General features: G+C 42.5%; 1 protein-coding gene across 1 annotated transcript in view; it reads right to left on the bottom strand.

Moving 5' to 3' along the window:
• PKHD1 (PKHD1 ciliary IPT domain containing fibrocystin/polyductin) overlaps positions 1 to 19,372 on the bottom strand; it is a 448,252-nt gene that overhangs the window by 205,067 nt on the left and 223,813 nt on the right. Inside the window, exons 48-50 of the mRNA XM_052647828.1 lie at positions 16,174 to 16,351; positions 14,118 to 14,313; positions 1,515 to 1,580 (exon numbers count right to left, since the gene is read on the bottom strand). Of these exons, the coding sequence (XP_052503788.1) occupies positions 1,515 to 1,580; positions 14,118 to 14,313; positions 16,174 to 16,351 (440 nt within the window). The remainder of the gene's footprint in view (positions 1 to 1,514; positions 1,581 to 14,117; positions 14,314 to 16,173; positions 16,352 to 19,372) is intronic.

The following is a 19,372-nucleotide window of genomic DNA, read 5'->3' as shown; positions in this document are numbered from 1 at the left end:
CATCCAGGCTCATCCAGGCTCAACCACTGATTGTGTAAACTATTTAATCTTTAGGCTTCCATGTCCTTATTTGTAAAATGAAGCAGTTGGATAGGATACTTTATGGGGTTCCTTCTCTTACTAAAATTCTACAACTCTATGAAGCAAAAGCTTTCTATTTATCCAGCATGCTGCAATTGACAGGCCAAGTGAAGCATCTCCCAGTTAAATTGACCCCTGCTGAAAAGTCCCAGATACCAGCTACCCACAATGTCCTTCCAAAGAGTCCTTAATACAGAATTCTTCACACTAAGTGCTGAGTGCCATGTTATGCTGATGAAAGCTGCCTGAACCAGGAATGGCCACTTACAGGTGCAGATGGCCCAGGATCCTCCCAGTGGACCTGGCATGAGAGCTCCCCCTACAGGTGGTTATCTACAAAATAAGGGCTCACCCAACCAATCGCATCTCTTCTGGGGGAGTCTGAACACAGAAACAATCATAAGATACTTCTCCTTGGTAACAATTATTTTAAAAGGAACATATTCCTTGATTAATTAGTCATTTGATTGACACCTCCCAGTGGCCATAAGACCTCATGAAGTCAAAGAGCACTCCATCTTGCTCACCATTGTAGCCTCCTACACATCACATGGGAGGCATTCAACAAAGACTTGTGAGTCACCTAAAGGAAAAAAGTGAAAAAGGACCAGGAACATAAAGAGCAAAGGCGATGGCAGTTCACAGATATAAAAACAAAGAATCCCATTCTTCTCAGGCAAATAAGCATGGAACAGTCAAAGTCAGTACTTCTCGTTTATGGCTTTAGTGCAATACCTTAACCTCATTTATTTATTAATTTAAATGGAGGACTTAAAAAAAATAAAATAAATGGAGGAATTAGATCATTTTCTGATTATCCTGGCTCTTCTCTGACATAACACACAAAAAATGCCACTGGAAATCAAAGGAAAACTCAGCCTTTGAAAAGATTTATCCCTGCTGCAAATGTATAGTTAAACTGCCTCCGAATAAACAAAAACAAACAATGAAATACATTAGAAGGTGCTTATGAGTCATTTAGTCTTTGAGAGTTTAGCTTTTATGAGTTAGGAAGATTTCACAGAACCATCCGACTTTTGAGGAGGGTTTGTTTACCCTGATTTCCTGAAATTACTGGGAACAATTAAAGTTTTGAGATACCCTGAATTTCTCTTTCCATTTGGTGGGGGCCTAATGGCCCATCTGCAGATCTGGACTCCTGTGTGCACATATGGTCCATAATTTATGAAACGTGCTTATTTACATGTTGTAATTCTTACTTTCCAATGTTTTAAAATGCACCACTCTTATATCTTTCTTTGACATGCATACGTATATTTTAGCTGTAGGGGTGACACAATGAAGACTTGTCAGACATAAAAACATTAGGGTTGATACCTTCCCTACAAAAAAATATGATGGGAGAAATTTATAAAATGATGGGAAGACATCCTTTTGCATTCGGCAATTCTATTTGGTGGGTTAATACTTACCTGAAATAGTTGGGCCCACACCTTTCCTCACCTGGAGAACTACTTTAACTTGGCCTTCACCTGAAACTGAATACAAAAAAGAATCACAATTGGATAAGATACAAAGATTTTCTTAATACAAAAGATATTCATGTGTGAGAAAGATGACTTTATGTTAAATTCTCCCCAATCTAATTACATTTTCAAAGCAAACAAACAAAAAAAATGCAGTCCTTGTTACTTAGTCTAACAATTGATTTCCAACATTTGATTTTGATTGTTTGCTTTTGATTAAACTTAATCACAGTGAGGTTTCCAAGAGAATCGGCACATAAATAATTAGGGGAAAAAATCCTTTAACCATATGTTCTTTGGAGGCCAGTGTTGGTCAGCAGGACATCCCTCATATGTTATTTCCCTTCCATCAGTTTGAAGGCTCAGCTTTTGGAATTCGTGTTTTTCACCAATAGAATTCAGATCACCCATGAAATGTACTTGCTTTACCTTTATCCAGGCAAATTGTCCTTTTAATGAAGTCGTTTCTCCAACCCCCCTCCTCACTTTCTCCTCCTATCTTCCAGACCAACTGAGCACATTTGAGAGGCCTGGGGTTCATTAATTTTAAGTGTTCAATAAATTAGTGAAAATAATCAAAAGGCCTGATTCTTTCTGATAATGACAATTTGATGTCAGTATAAACCAGTAGATTAAGCTGGGAACATATGCTCCTTTGCCAAGAGAGGCTGCTATAATTAAATAGTGAATGCATCTACAAGGTGCTCTCACGCCTGATTAATTAGTAATCAGGTGCACGAACCCCACTTTTCAGTAACACCTTGTCTCTCATTGGTTAATTACCTTTCTGCCTTATCAGATGCCATGAAGGCCAAAACCTCCCACCGCTGAAGAGCCCAATGATGCCGAAGGTTGCAGCCCTGGGGCCTTGGTCCCACTCATGCCCCCCATTTGCCTCTCCCTGGAGCACTAAACCCTTTCCTCTGTGGCAGGTTTGGAGTAGACCAAGGATCATTCTTTCTAATTACAAAGCATAAGCTTCAGAACATTACAAAGAAAATAAGTCCCCAAAACACCCATGATGAGACCTCTCTGATTTTATTCTTTCTTTTGTTGATTATTCTCATTTAAAATTTTTCTGTAATAACCTATAGCAGCATATCATCTTCAGAAATACAGAATCATGATGCTGTATACCTGAAACTAATATAATATTGAAAATCAGCTCTACTTCAGTGAAAAATATTTTCCCTATTATAAAAGGTGTGTGTCTGTGGCTTTCTCCTTACACTGTACACATTTTGAGACCAGGAACAATGGCCAACTTGTTCTTCATGTGTTCTCCTTCATCATTCCTTCCAAAACTTTACTTATATTGTTTTTTTATACTATTGCCCATTTTACCCACTTTTCTAACTTAATAATAATAATTAATAATAAAGCCACCAGCTTAACATCTCATCTCTTTTTTCCCTATAATGTCTAATATCCATTTCTACTCACACCGATCTATGCATTTCCTAAAGTTGAAAAGTGCATCTAGAACCAAACTGTGATACTTATAGCAAGGTCACTCTCAATGAGCAAATATTATTGTGCATCAACTGTGGTGAATTCAGGACTGCCTCGATCCTCAGCTCTGTCTCTAAATCTCTGAGGGAGGGGTTTTTCTCCTGTATCTTAAGATCCTAGACATTGTTGGGCATGTATATCTTAACTCTCATGAACCAATCTAGATAAACTGCTCTACTCTGGATGCCAGGATTTATTAAAAACTCACCATTTCAACAAATTAAACAATTGGAGACAAGAAATAACCCTTTTAAAGGAACTCAAAGACAAAGTAGTAAAAAAGTTCGATTCAATCAGAAAGAAAAGTCAAATTTATGGCAAAATGACATCTAAAACACACATAAGTCTATAACAATAAAATACCCTTGCGCAAGAGAAAGGAATAAAATATTGTAATAGAATCAAACTCTAGGAAAGGTAAATTTTAAAAAAATTCTGAGAATCATTTGGAAAGGGAAGTTAGCTCATTTAAAGATGTTATTAAAATCATCCTTGTATTCACAGATATAGAAAACAAACGTATGGTTGCCAAAGGTGAAGGAAGGACAAAGTAGGAGTTTGGGATTAGCAAATACACAATACTATACATAAATAAACACAAGGGCCAACTTTATAGTACAGGGAATATTCAATATCTTGTAATAAGCCATAGTGGAAAAGAATAAGAAAAAGAATATATATGTGTGTGGGGGGGAGGGGTGGGGTATAACTGAATTGCTTTACTGTGCAGCAGAAACTAACAGAACATTGTATATCAACTAGATTTCAAAAAAAAAAAACTCAATTATCCTTGTTAATAATTTCCAGGCATTTGTAAATTTTAGTACATCTGTGCCTTCTTCCTTAAGACACAGCCCCTGAGGTAAAGAAAGTGAAAAAAAGTCACATGTAAAGAGTCTTTTTCAAAGCTACTCTAGCAATTGTATAATGATTTATTCAACCCAAAATATATAATATTTATACTTAGGGGAGAATAGAAACATCATTTTTCCCACTACATAGAGGAGGGGCTTTGAAGTAAAGGGAAAGTAATCCATGCATCCAGAATTCCCTGGCTTCCCTGGTGGCTCAGACGTTAAAGCATCTGCCTGGAATGCGGGAGACCTGGGTTCGACCCCTGGGTCGGGAAGATCCCCTGGAGAAGGAAATGCAACCCACTCTAGTACTCTTGCCTGGAGAATCCCATGGAGGGAGGAGCCTGGTAGGCTACAGTCCATGGCGTCGCAAAGAGTTGGACACGACTGAGCGACTTCACACACACACAAAGGATCCCACCACCAGTGCAGCATCTGGCACTGAAGTTAACACTGACTATACAGTCCTGATAGGCAGCAGTGATGATTACCCAGAAGACTGAAAAGGTGAACTCTAGACATCTCTGACTCCCATGACAGGCTGTCTCACTTTCCTTTGTCCACTAAAACCCTCACCCAGGCCCTGTTCCTAGTAAACCAAGGCTCCCTGGAGCAGCGAGCTGTCACACCTGCACCTCTGTACCAGTGGCTTCCAAGCTGGGCAGATTCTGGCTTTGTTCAGCCTCTACAGGTATACAGATGGCTCCAACCTCCAGAGCAACCTCTTCTTCAAAGCAGACATTGAAACCATTAATAAAATAGGCATTGAAAAGCTATTACTCATTTTATTAAAGCAAGTATGTAAATATCATTCAATCTGAGAAGAGAAGCAGTTTCAGTAGCAGAGAAAATGGGGCACAAAAGTAGGAAAAATGAGAAAAGTCTGATTTCCTACACTGCATGCCCCCTGCAGGCTGCCTCTGAGCACGTGTGCTGATGCAGTAGGCTGCTTCTTCCCAAACACCCTTTCTAAGCTGAGAGAGACCACGGAGAGTAAACAGGAAGCTTGTGGGTGAAATTCAGCAGCCTGGATTTGAATCCTAGACCTTCCAGGTCCTCCATGTGGGTAACTGACAAGTTCTGAGCCTCACTCACTTCCTCTGAAAATAGGAATCATCCTATTACCTATGTCATAGCGTGATTAGGAAGAAAAGATGGGATAATCCAGGTAACACGCTTAGCACAGGACTTGGTTTCAATGAACAATACGCGTGAGTCATCATCAATACTGTTATTAAGACATGCTCATTTTTCTAGGAGCCAGTTAACAAAACCAAGGGAAAAAATGCTTTTATTCTTCTGACAGCTGCACCTAATCATGATGAGCCCTAGTATTCCAAGTTGTAAGCATCTTAACCAGATCCACTAAAGTTTGCTAAAGTGCTTTGACTCTATAAAAGACAGTATAAATGCAGTGTCATTTCCAATGTGGGTACATACAAAGAAGGATAAAAATCATCTGAGACTTAAGGTATTGACTCAGGGAGAGTTTAAGAGCCTAACACAAGCTGTGATATTGTACATATGTTTTCTCAGTGCTTACGATTTCTGATTTTGTGTTTGTAAGATGAGAACGGTTAATCTCCTTTGTTTATCAATGGAAACTCACTGCCGTTGATCCTTCCCAGATTGTAAGAATATCTGGTTGGCCCTCAAAAAGAAAAGAAGTCTTTAAGTCAATTACGGCCAAATTATTCTGATGAGTGCTATATGATCTAAGCTTGCTATAAACACAGACCTCTAGGAGGAAGAGAAAAACGTGTAAGAAAATGGCTCCCGGTGAGAGAGGAATTACTCAAGTAGATCTGATTCTAGTGCCTGCCAGAGTGATGTGTTGTGCCGGCAAATTCTGTCCTCATGAGGGCCCTAGGGAAGAGAAAAATTAATTGATTCTCTCCCAGAGCAGGTCCCATTTTCTCTTGGAATTTTGGAGGGGAAGAGTACCTGTCTATCTAAAAAGAAAAAACACCTGGCAACTTAGCAATAGATCCCTTGCCTGTTTTCTTCTTCATTCTATCCCCTGCTCACTTGGCCTCTGAGGATTGTACAGTGAATCTCCCTACATACAAACCTTCAAGTTGCAAACTTTCAAAGACATGAAAGTGTATCCTGTTCCAGTAAGGAACCAGAACCAGTGCCATCAGCATCGGGTGTCACTGAAACTGCACCTTGCCCTCCGTCTCCTTGCTGAGGATCCTTCAGCTCTACCCTCTCCCACCTCCCCTTCCTCCTCCAGTCAGTAACTCTTCTTGCCTGCTCACTCGATGCCAGCCCCTGTGTGCCAGCTGTTGTACTGTGCTACTGTACTTTTCAAGGTCCTATACTGTAAGTTTAAAAATGTTTTATTTGGGGGTCTGTTCAGTTTTTATGTATTGTGTGAAAAGTATTACAAACCTAGTACACTACTATATAGCTGATTGTGTTAGTTGGGTACCAAGGTTAACTTTGCTGGACTTCTGCACAAGTTACGCATAATTATGGAACTGAATTCCCTTGTATGTAGGCAACTTATTATGCACACATTGGGACTTCTCGCTCAGCCCACATTTATCTAGGGTGAGTCACCCTCTAACTGCATGTGGACAGAACAGAAAAGAGCAAGTACTTCTGTGTCTGTGAGTTCCATCCAGTCTTATCAACTCATGCCTGCTTTCCATCTCTCTTGGCCCTGGACACACTTCCAGCACCATCTTCATGGGCCAGCTCTTGGGTTGATCCTGTCTTGGCATTTTCATCTTCACTTGCCCTGTTGGCCTCTACCACTTCTCACAACTCCTGTGCCCTCCTGCCCTGCTTCTCCCTCCCTGTTCAATTCTTGCTGCCTAGAAATCAGCTCTTTTACCCAGCCACAGAGAAGGCTGTTTTGTCAACTGGTTCCTGGGCAGCTAAAGCTTGATCTGCAGGACCACGCTCCTGTCTGGTTCCAGCCTCTCAGAGATAGCCACTGAGACACCTCAGCACTCATCACTCAGGATCTTTTCAAGACCTTCGAAGAAATTGGATACGAAGATCCTTCTAAGACTTGTGAGTCTTCTATTACTCCCAATAACATTCATTCATAAAAGGGTGTAATTTTTTAAGAGCAAAAGAATTTGATCGAGATGTCGACAGATACATCTACATTAAACAGTCCTGAGAGTTAGCTCAATTATACCTTCTTAATTAACTCAGAGAACAATCACAATTGTTATTCTGACTCAGAGCAATGTTTGCTGCACTTGCGCAGCAGGCGTGTGATTCCTGGCCCTGTGCAGAACCAGCGCCTCTGGCAGGGGGGCAGGGAACCTGGAAGCAAGCATTCCAGCTGCGTGCCCAGGAGGCACACTTAGAAAGCACTTATGGAAGGAAGTTTACAACCTTTTTCGAACCCTACTCTCAAAATGCGATTTTTACTCAGAGGCAGGTGTTCTTAGCAAATGAGGAAAGGGACCCAGAATTTTTTAAAAAAAAAAAAGATCCTTACATTCACAATTTTTACTTTTCATCATTTATACCAAGAACTTGAAGATCAAAGTCTACTCCCAAAATATAAAATAAATGTGATGATTCTAGTAGGATAAAAGTTTTAATAGTTATGGATGTTAATATATTTTAGAGAAAGCAAGTAGGTCACTAAACCCATGATTTTATGGATATTATTGCTTAAAAAGAGAAGGACTTTAAAAATAAAACAGTGTGGGAGTCGACTTAAGAAAATTATCAAGTAAGTAATAGTATAGGAGGTAGGATGTGACGGTGTGAAGGTGTTACTCAAATGCCTAAAGTTTAAGGAGTACTGTTAATAAGTATAGGTTTTTCCTACAAATAGAAGAAAGAAGATTTGGTTTACAAGGGTAGGAACATAAGCTTGGATTAAAACAAAACAAAACACTAGTATACTAGAAACAGCACTGAAATAGTCAGAAAATCCAAGTCACGATACTGGTTATACCACCTGTGACCTGTATGAACCAAAGCCAGCCACCAGCATCACTGAGAATGAGCTCCTTAATCTTGAGTGATTCCTTGAAAGTGTATCTGATTCTGACTCCTGGGTTTTCCTTCCTTCCTTCTTTCTTTCCTTTTCTCTATTTCTTCCTTCTCCTTATGGAGAAGTTGCTCGTAATTGGGAAGCAAAAATCACTGCTCACATCCACAGCTCCTGTTCCAGTCTCTCTATTTTTGCCATAAAGGTTTGTCATGCATGTCCCTGAAGTCAACTCTCTATATTACCGGTACAAAATCCTTGGGGATCTTTGGGGAATGAGTTTTCTATAAGAATGTAAATTAATTTATTAACTAGAATGCCATAGATTGCCTCAGAGGGCCTCAACATGGGAATGGGTACAGAGTTTCAAAGGATTATGATTCTGCCCTGTTCACAGAATCCTCCCCCAAGAGCTCTGGGGAACCAGCTGAGTCTTCCCTCCTTAGATTCTGGCAAGATTCCTCCTTGAGGAGTTGCATGGGGTTTCCTAGACCCGCTGAGAAACAGAAGGGTCCAGGTAGCAGGCAGCTCCATCCCAGGACCTTAGCACTTTGAGGAGACAGAAACCTGGGCAGTTAGGAAAACTCTTTATTTTCAGGATCTCTCAAATTAAAGCATCATTTCTGAGACTTCAGTGTGATGTGACTTAAGTTCTTTGGAGTAATAGGAACAGACAATAAAGTCCATTTGTCTTTCTATCCACAGCCCTCTTGCCCTCATGGACAAGAGCCCCGGATTCTTGCCAAAGAGCCTATCTTTATCCTGGTGAGTGGGACATTTGGAAACAAGCACCAGCCAGCCTGGCTAGACATGTCTGTTTTTTCAGTCTGATGACAAGAAGGTGGTACATGGGAGCCTCTGAGCCTAGCAGGCGGACTTTCTCAGCTGCCACCTCGCACAATATCCCAGCTCGGCTGCATCTCCGCTGTGCGAGTGGGGGCTGTGTGAACTCAGGAGGGTGAGTGTGAATAGCTCGGCATCTGATATGAATTTATCACCGGCTGCTGGTTGGGCGGGGGATAGAGCAAAGGGAAGGGGCTGTGAGTGTTTAATGCACCCTGCCACAACCCAACAGTTTGCCCTAAAGAGCCTCTTCCCTGTATAAAAAGGACGGGGTCAAAAGTAAGTTGACCTCAGACAGAATGCACGATTATTAGAAGAGGACGGTGCGGGAACAGCTGCTGGGACCCCACTGGTTCCGCATCAGGCTTCCAAGAGTCAGAATATGAATAATCAACTCAGGATTGTTTTCTCCACCCCTCTCCACCCCCACCACCTCCCCCCAACCTTGTCCTCCTGTTTGGGGCAAGTCCTATTCTATTTCTACAGGAAGAAGCATAGCCCTCCCTAGCAGCTGCAATAATTGTGTTCCTATTGTGATGAAGACCTCCTCCTGGCCACCCCCCTACAAGTGGCCATTGTCAGCATGGAGTCAGTGATTACACGCTCCGCCTGATGCTTTGGGGGGCCCAGCTGCCTAAGAGCTGACACACGAGCGTGTGCGGAAGGCCAGGGAGGGGGTCAGTGGAGGTGGAGGCAAGAAGTGGTGCGGGGGGAGGGAATCCCACGTCTGTGAGATGGGACTCTGACATACCAGACCTTTTGCATAAGTCAAGCCCAGAACAAATGAGGCTTTATCAGGCCCCAGTGACAAGGGGTCTCATCTGCCTTTGAAGTGGAGCAGAGCATGGGGCCTAGCAGCTTTTCCTCCTTTGGACCAAGCAAACATCCTTCTTTGATACGCTACATGCCCATTATCTCTGCCCCATTTAATGATTTTTGATTGAAGGGTGGCGGCTGGGATGCTGAGAAGATCGTTAGAGAGGCTCCAGTCCAGCCAAGCCCCGCAAGAAAGGCTTTCCTTGTGCCCAGGCCTAAATTCGGAATTTCTTAACAGTGTGCGCTTGTTCTTAGAGGCAGATAAGGGCTGAGCGTGAAATTCTTAATTAAGCAATAAATAGAGAGTGGGGTGTCAGCAGATGTACCCAGTAGCCATGGCAACGGGAATCACATGGGCGAGAGTGCTGAGACTAGATGTAGGCCTCAGGCCTGGGCCTGACTGACAGCTAAAGAATCCTACAAAGCTTGTACACCAGATTAATTAGCTGACTAATTATTTCATAGCGTTAATGTAACTAAAAAATAAAAATAGTTCACCATGAACTGAAACATTCCTGGGGGAAAAAAAAAACTGCAGGGACAGAGGCAGTGGGATATTGACTGCATGCGTAAGGCAGAGATAGGAGTGCTGGTGGATCCAACAGCAGAAACTGAAAAAGGGGTTCTCTGGATTTGACTCCGACTTTGAAACTATAAAGGAACTCTTGTTTTACAGTCAGACCTGTCCATAAGCATGGCGTAGAAGTGACAGTTCATGACTGCCATTCATAACAGTTTATTCTAGCAAATATTGCCCCTCCGGGACCCTAACACAAACCATAGCACACAAGGACTTCACTCATGGTCTGTGTTTAAGTGGTTCCCCGGGCAGAAATCTCAGGGGCATCAGAAAGGCAACCTGAACCAATCTCCTTAAGAGAGATGTTTTTAATGAGCGAGGTTATCTTAGTCTGTGGGTAACAATTGCTTAAGTGGTATTAAGTTTCAATCAGGGGACCCATATATCATACATGTCATGTTATCATGAATCTGTTATCTTACAAAAGCTAGTCAAGGAAAATAGAATGAGACTCTTGCAGACAAGTTATGACAGGTACACCGAGTTCAAGGCACCTGAGATTGTTCCTCTTCAGGGTAGAGGCAGAGGTGGGAAAAGAAAGCACCGTTTTAGAGAAGTCATCTACTGAGAAAGTGTATAGTGAAATAACAATGCGTGCTAATCACACTTGGAGAGGCTGGGTGTTTTGTACCACAATTCCAATAGATAAGTAAGCTTAGCCTCATTGTATGGATGTAGCCACAGAGGAAGGGAACATTTATAATTCCATGCCCCAGGTAAAATAACCAGCCAGCCACTGATTAAAGCCCGAAGCCCCAAACTCTGGCCGTGAGCTTTCCAAAGAAGCTGCTTTCTGTAAAGACATTTGCCGAACAAAGGCAAAACTTGCCTTGGTAAAGAAGAGAAAAGCAAGGGTCAAAGAATATTATATGTGCGGGATTTTTTTCTTTGTCACGGGGGATCGGTGAGAAACGTTCTCCCGGAAACCTGCCAGGCACCCCCCAGCCTGGCTGGTCAGTGGTCCACGATTATTGAGTGGGCAGCACACTCTAGTGGACAGGCACAGCCAGGAGCCGGAATGCCTGGGTTCTACTCTGCCAATCTCGCTGGGTCGGAAAGGAGTCAGGCATCTTAAATCATACACCAAGGAGCCAAATGGAGGAAATGAAGATAATTGGGATTTTTTTAAAACTTCCTCTCCGAGGGGGATGTGGTAGGGTTATGAACAAACAATACAAAAGACGGGCCACTTAGAAGTGGTCAAGGAGTGAGTGAAGGCCAGCCAAACGTCAGTGGAGCAGGATTCCGAATTGAAGGCCAGCGGGTAAAAGAGCAATGTCTCCCCCACGCCCACCCCCCAAAGTCTGACAGGAAACTCAGTGGACCTGGAGGAGGTCAAGCAGCTCCTTTACAATAAAATGAATTTTCTGTACACACAACGTTCTCTATGAAGTTTTTTCTTTCTTTTTTTTTAATTCCAGAAAACATGTCTACTTTAACGGTGAAGTCTTCTCTTCTCTTCTTAGATTAAGTGTACTTTATGTAAGTTACCCCAGTCACAGACTTATAAAGTCACACAGCCCAAAAAACAATCAGGCGAAAGTAATAAGCTCATCAGGGCTTCCCTGGTGGTTCAGCTGGTAAAGAATCTACCTGCAATGCAGGAGACTGGGTTCGATCCCAGGGTTGGGAAGATCCCCTGGAGAAGGGAACAGCTATCACTCCAGTATTCTGGCCTGGAGAATTCCATGGACTGTATAGTCCATAGGGTCGCAAAGAGTCGGACACGACTGAGTGACTTTCACAACAAGCTAATCAATAATTAACTGGAACTATTGCATAGAGCCTTTTTGAGGTGTCAGCTACAACTATGTCACTGCCATAGGGGGGTTGGTCTATGGAAAACATGGTCGCCTCCTCATCAACTTCACAGTGGTGGTGCAAACTTTACACAGAGAGTATAAAAAGTCACAACCCATCATACACAACCCAATATCGCTGCACGGGCCACCTCCATAGGGGACCTGTTTGTGAACCATGGTTCCTCCCAAACCCTCAAGGCCTCACTGCGCCAGCCCGGGAATGGGAACAGGATTGACTCTCGTCACCTATGTACTCCACACACTCAAAGGCACAAATGATCAGGGAAGTCACAACCTAGAGTCCTGGAAATCCTCTCCAAGGAACAAGGGTCTCTAACTTTAGTAAACATTCCATCAACCCCCTGTGGCTTCCTGTTCCTTGACCAACTCACATTGTTCAAAAGTGGAGCTACTAAAGGATTCTGATACAAAGACTCTTTAATTAATAAAAGCCATCTGCCTAATAAAAATGGTTTATATTGAAATATTCACCTACATCCTGCATATGTACATATAGTATAAATATACATATAAATACAGACACACTTCTACAGACGTGCATTTAGAACATATGTATAAATACAACACAATAGTATAACTTGCTATTAATTCAATAAATAACGCCATCAAAGAGGAAGAAAAATCTGTAACTGCATGACTTGATTTTTTTTTCTCTATACCACAAATGTTCCTTTATCATGCTTGCTTTTTGTGACTGTTCAAACTAGTGTGCAGTTCATGAACAAAAGCTGATCAATGAACAAGACAGGCTCCTCAGAAACATGTTAAATAATAAAACAAGAGCAATTTGAAATTAAAATTTTGTTTCAGTATATACATCAAATGAATAGCCACAATTAAAGTTAACAGCAACTATTTGCTCTTACTTAATGGTTGTATTTGACTTTAGTGGTAAAATGGTGTCAGGCATCTCTGTCCATCTTGAAGTTTTATAGTTTGAGGTTACATTTATAGATGGATCAAATCAGAAATAAAATCTGGATGGTATATTTCAGTGCAAATAAAATATACAGCAATCCATTTGGCAAACACTTTTAAAAACCCAGGAAACACCATCCTCTCCTCTCTGGTGCTATGAAAATGTAAGAGTACCAGGGCCCAAGTGTGATCCGACTCAGCTGACATATGGCTAGGCACAAGTGATAGAGACACGGAACTTGGGACCCTTGCCAGCTCTCTAAGCCTTTAGGGCCAAGTTTGGCTCATGGCAGAGGTTGGGTCTTGCCATGCTTGACAGGGTCCTGAATTAGACCAAGATCTATGAAGATTAGTTTGTAACAAAATTGTCATTCTAGAGACTCATTTTTTCAGATTCTTCTTCCCACAGACCACTGAGCTAAGGTTAGCATAAGTAGACATCATGGCACTCAGAGTGATCAATGAAACAATATGGAAAGGCAATAAGAGATGAGCTCCAGGAAGTCAAAGGAAATCTATGGCCCTGAGTCACACACGGGGCTCCCGTGAAACATGCACAATAAGAAAGTAAGGAAATCCTGCCAGCCCCTGTTACTGTGCAGTCACAGTAAGGCTTCTGGTTCCATAAAACAAGGCCCATGGATCCTTCACCCCGATTCTGTATCTGACACCGGATGAGACAGCCCATCCCCCAGTCCTCAGCACTCTGTGCATCTCACCTTCCTATCCTCAGACTGCCTTCCAAAGCTTCTCACCTTCCACACTGACTACATTCTTCATCCTGCCTCTCTTTGCTGTCCCCTGTCCCTGTGATCGCAACCAGCCATCCTGTCTTTACATGTGCAGTTGACCTTTCTACAAATACAATGCTTAATATGAAGGAAAAAGGTGAATAGCAATCAAAGGTTATTAAGCACTCGCTCTGGATCAGACACTGTTTTAAAGAATTTTACATGTTATCCTTTACTTAATTTCCTGTTCTTCATGTACGCCCTTTTATTATTCCATTTTACAGAGGAGGAGACTGAGGCTTAGAAAGAATACCTGCTCAGTGTGCCATAGCTAGCAGGTGCTGAAGCTGGCAGGCAGTCTGATTTCGGAACACAATCACCTAGTCACAGCACACAGGTGTCCCTTTCAGTTCCTCATCACTTCATAGCACCAGTGTTTGAAATTCCAAAGGGAATAGTGGTTTCTGACTGCACGCACTCAACATGCTCATTCAATCATACTTACCCAGATAGGTGAGTTGTCTCAACTGACTGTCGAAGAACCAGTCGCAGCCTTGGTCCTGGCCAGGCGATGGAAGAGATGAGAGGGACCGCCCCACATGACTCCCACACTTTATGAGGATGTCAGGGTAAACCCACACGTCTGTGTGCACCAGCAACAGGTAATTTCCAGGAGCAAAGTTGTCAAATGTTGCTGAGTACTTGAAGTGAAAGAAAAGTGCAAAAGTGCTTTTTTAGAAAGGAAAACTCTTGCCAATAAAAGAGTTACAAAGAACAAGATGGAGTAGTTTAGAAACAGGACCATTCACACTGGCTACTTTTCTTGTGGGAAATGGGTTTACTTAAATTTACTGCACAATAAACTCATAACTAGAGCTACAAAAATCATACAATGTGAGGACTGAAAGCTGTAAGGTTCTGTGTGTGTGTGTGTGTTAATCATTCAATCTTTGTGACCAACTCTTTGTGACCTCATGGACTGTAACCCACCAGGCTCCTCTGTACAAGGAATTCTCCAGGCAAGAATACTGAAGTGGATTGCCATTCCTTTCTCCAGGGGATCACCTAACCCAGGTATTGAACCCAGGTCTCCTGCAGTGCCGGCAGATTCTTTACCATCTTAAAAATTCCATGGACAGAGAAGCCTGGTGAGCGACAGCCCATGGGGTTGCAAACAGTCGGACATGACTGAGTGACTCACTTTCACTTTACCATCTAAGCCACCAGGGAAGCCCTCTTCTTGTTTAACAATCTAGAGGAGAAAACCAAAGTTCAGATAAGCGAAGTAATTTGTCTCAGGTCAACCAGTGGGAAGAGAGAGAGCCACATCTAGAATTCCCACCCAGTTTTCCCCAAGATTCAAATAGCAGGCATTGGTAGGAGTGCCATTCATTTATAGCAGTAACAGCTAACATGGCTAAGCATTCGCCACATGCCCAGGTATTATTCATATCAAGGTATTCAATCCTTGAAAGGCCCTGGGAACTGTTACCAGTGCTGACCCCATTTTATAGATGAGGACACTTGAGGCAGGTGGTGGTTCTGTAAATTTTCCCACATCATGAAGTAGGAGAGTGCTGATCTGGGACAGAAACCCAGGTGTCCACCTTTAGAGTCACCATTCTACTGCCTTCACCTCTCCAGAATGTTCTCATGGGAACCTCAAAGAAAGTGGAGAGAGGTGTGCACCCTTCCTGAGAGCCCTGGTGAAGGTATCATAAAGATTCTACTTTGAAATATTGAGGGCAGGAGGAGAAGGGGGCAACAGAGGATGAGATAGTTGGATGGCATTAGTGACTCAATGGACCTGAGTTTGAGCAAACTCCAGAAGATACTGAAGGACAGGGAAGCCTGGTGTGCTGCATTCCAAGGGGTCACGAAGAGTTGGACTTGACTGAGCAACCGAACAACAAAGGGCACGCCTGCCTCCAGCTCCCTAAGAACTACTCTCGTGACCGTTAGGGAGAATGTGTGTGTGATGAGACTGAAAGAAAGAAATGTGCTCAAAAGGAAGAAAAGGAGCTTGAGGGAATCCAATGGACTATTTCAGAAAATGCACCCATTTTCCTCATGGTTATTCCTACCATCCTTCCCCTAACCATCTGACTCTTCCAACCTAACAATGGAAAGGACAGACCTTCACGTGCAAGTTACTCTTTGACCACAAGGTGGCAGTGTGTAATGTAAAAATGCCTTGGGTAGACTCTCTTTCGGCTATGAAACACTTCCCTGGGGTAGGTTGGTTCTTAGCCTGTAACATAAGACTGCAAATCTAAAGGATGCTTAGAAGCTGTTTGTCAGTGTATTAATAAAGTTAAATTTTCAGGCAGAATCATGCTGTGTTCAAAGTGAGGTTTAAACAGATTCTACAAGGTTCAAGTTTAAATTGAAAAAAACAATCATATCTCAAATTCAGGTTACATTCATCTGGCAAAAAATTCTGCTGCAGTTTGCTTGATCAGCACCAGAAGATGGTAATACCTGCAGACTATTATGTCACAGAAGGAAAGTTGGGAACCCCTGGGGAAAGGAATCTACCAGCGAGCAGATGTCAGGGTTACCTGCAGAGCGCTGCTAGCCCAAGGGCTCTTGAATCGCAGGGAGTAGGTCTCTTGATCCAAGAGCAGGGCCATCCAGCCATAAGGGTTAGACAGTGTGTCATGCACATAACTGACAGTGGTTGTCTTGTTTCTGCTGTCCGTTATGGTTAGATCATGAGAACCGTTTAGGGCATTGGCTCTAGGGAGATTTAAAAGACAAAAGTGGGTGGTAAGTTTTTGTCCATCCTGGATCTAAGGCTCTCCTCTCCCATCAGCTGTAAGCCATCTCCCATTTTCTGCATGATGTCTCCCCAGTGTCTACGGAGGTTTTAGAAGTCACACCATGGGTCAAAATGCCCAGTGGGAGAGTGCTGTTGGATCACGTGTGCACCGCTCAGATCTGCAGCGGTCTGTAACACTCAGATCTTAGGCCACTAATCAATGCCACCCTAATGAGTTCATACAGGCTAGGACTAGATATGACTATTTTAACAGAGAAATGTCCATGGTCAGAATATTGCCATGGCCCAGGTTTACCAGCAGAAGAACACACACTACATAGTTATTAGTTATCTCTCTGGGGAGTAGTGGCTGACGCCCGGAGCCTGATGTGCCTGGACTCACAGAGTCCACCTCCAACTGCCCAGCAGGGATGGCCTCAGTAGCTTCCCCAGAACAAAGAGGACCCTGCGTCCTCTCTTGTGGCCTTACATGATCCCCAGGGCTCACTCAGTGCCAGAGGGATTTGCAGTTTTGCTTCTTAACAAGGACCATGACATTCTGAAGTTAGAGACATTTCCTCTTTTCTGTATCCTGCCCCTTGGCATAGGACTCTGCATAAGATGGGTACTCAAACCATATTTGTTATACGAACAAAAGCTTCCTTGGTGGTTCAGTGGTAGACAATCTGCCTGCAATGTAGAAGACGTGGGTTTGAACCCTGGGCTGGGAAGATCCCCTGGAGGAGGAAATGGTAACCCGCTCCCATATTCTTGCCTGGGAAACCTCATGGACCGAGAAGTCTGGCGGGCTACAGTCCATGGGGTTGCAGAGTCAGACACAACTTAGCGACTAAACAATAAACAACAATATGAACAAAAACTGCACGGAGGAGCTCTCCCCGAAGCAGTTGGCGCCAACTTCCCAATTTACAGAAAAGTTTTCTAGAAGAATGGCATCTCACCATGAGGAAAATTGAGACAGAGTATGGCAAACGTACTATGTGAGCGTCACAGGCAGAAACAAAGTTTCGGATTTCTACAACTTATTCCCCATAGTTCATCCTAGAAAGTGATTTGTTAAGTCTTTACCAGATCGTAAATACATTTTTCCACCTGCTTAGACCCTAAAAGAAAGTCAAAGAGACAAAAATTAAAGCAAAAGTTTAAAAAAAAAAAACACATAATATGACTGTCCTTCCCCTTTGGTTTAGTTTTCCTGAGAATCTTCAACTGTGGCATGTTGCTGCAGGCAGATAATTAAATTCTCACAGTAGAAGGAAATGAAATGAAGGAGGATGTTGGGTTTTCAAAGTGAGGGGTGGTGTGAGCAAATCAAAAGTCAATTTACAATTGAGTGGAAATAGTATAAAGAGGAGACTGGTTTTAGTGTTAAATATTTGGGGACCATTGTTAACTGTGTGTAAATTGGAAGTCTATACGTGCAGGAACTAAGTGTATGAATTTGGGGGACTCACTTACCCTTTGTAAGCTTTCCCTTTTTTCAAATGGAGACAACAGTATGTATCTCCTGTAGCAGCTGTGAAACAACGTGATAATCGATATATTCAATAACCATCTCAAGCCCAGTAAGTCTACCTATAGCTCATTGAAGAAAGAACTTCAGATGTACCTGGTTTGCCACTCCATCTAGTTATTTTACTGTCTCAAGGTTTATCCAGGATATCTGGTCATTTAAAAACACGCTCACAACCTCTCATGAGCTTTAGCCCTGGTGATACAGTATTTGATACATATTTCTTGTAAGACTTCCCTGGTGGTTCAGATGGTAAAGCATCTGCCTACAATGCGGGAGACCCTGGTTTGACCCCTGAGTCAGGAAAAAACCCTGGAGAAGGAAATGGCAACCCACTCCAATACTCTTGCCTAGAAAATCCCATGCACGGAGGAGCCTGGTAAACTATAGTCCATGGGCTCACAGAGTCGGACATGACTGAACGACTTCACTTTCTTTTCTTTCTTTCTTTCTTATAAGACAATGTGTTTGTTTTATCTGTTAATAGATAAAAAGGGATAGAGAATACTCAGGGCATTTGGAATAAAAGAACTACTGTTTCCCAGCTGTGCATTCACTGAACCTTTAGAAATCTTGGGGTGGGGACTTCCCCGGGGGTCCAGTGGTTAAGACTGTGCTTCCACCGCAGAGGATGCAAGCTTGATCTCTGATGGGGAAACTGAGATTCTGTATGTGGTGTGGTCAAAAGAAAAAAAAAAAATCTTGAGATGGAGGGGCTTCTTCCTCTCTTTGGATTTGGCATATGAAGGACCTTTTTTTCCCCCCATGTATACCAAGATTTAAGTTAGAACTAATGGAAATCTGGGCTCATATTCTTAGAGTGGATATGGGGATCGTTTGTTCTAACATCCAACCCATTATGGGAATTTCCTCCAGATTTTATCTTGTTATTTCTTTCAGTTATGGGGAGTTCACATCCTCAAATTCCTTCTCCATTTATGAAATTGATTCCTCAATTTTTATTTCAGACAAGTTCGAGAAGGCTTAATTTTCTTCCTTGTATTGTCTAGCCACCCCTCCTCAGTCATTATGAAGACATGAGTCCCAGCATCCCAGGATATTATCCAGCACAATTTGGCCCAACTGATATATTTAATAAATGAAGACAGGCTTCTGGGAAATAAATGTAAAACAAATGTGATAAGAAGAGACAAGTTGAAATCCCAAAGAGGCAAATGAGCTGGCCACCATGGGTACCAAGGTCAATACATCAGGTGGAATTTCCCCACAGTCCAGAAAATAATTCCGAGCATTTCAGGCTCTGAAAGTGCAGCCCTTCAGCTTTCACAGAGACACTGGCTCTGGAAAATGAATCACAAGACCAAATTCCAAGAAATACTCACTGATAAATCAGAATTTCCATTTTAAAATTTGCAATGAGAAATAAAACTGTCTTTCACATGGTGGGTGCTCAACAAATGTTTCTTGAATGAATAAATGAGTGTTAAGTAGATTAGAACACTTT

This window comes from Budorcas taxicolor, chromosome 11 (assembly GCF_023091745.1).
Source record: "Budorcas taxicolor isolate Tak-1 chromosome 11, Takin1.1, whole genome shotgun sequence".
Lineage (NCBI taxonomy): Eukaryota > Metazoa > Chordata > Mammalia > Artiodactyla > Bovidae > Budorcas > Budorcas taxicolor.
Note: the sequence above shows the minus strand (reverse complement) of the source record. Positions and strands in the feature narration are given on the sequence as shown.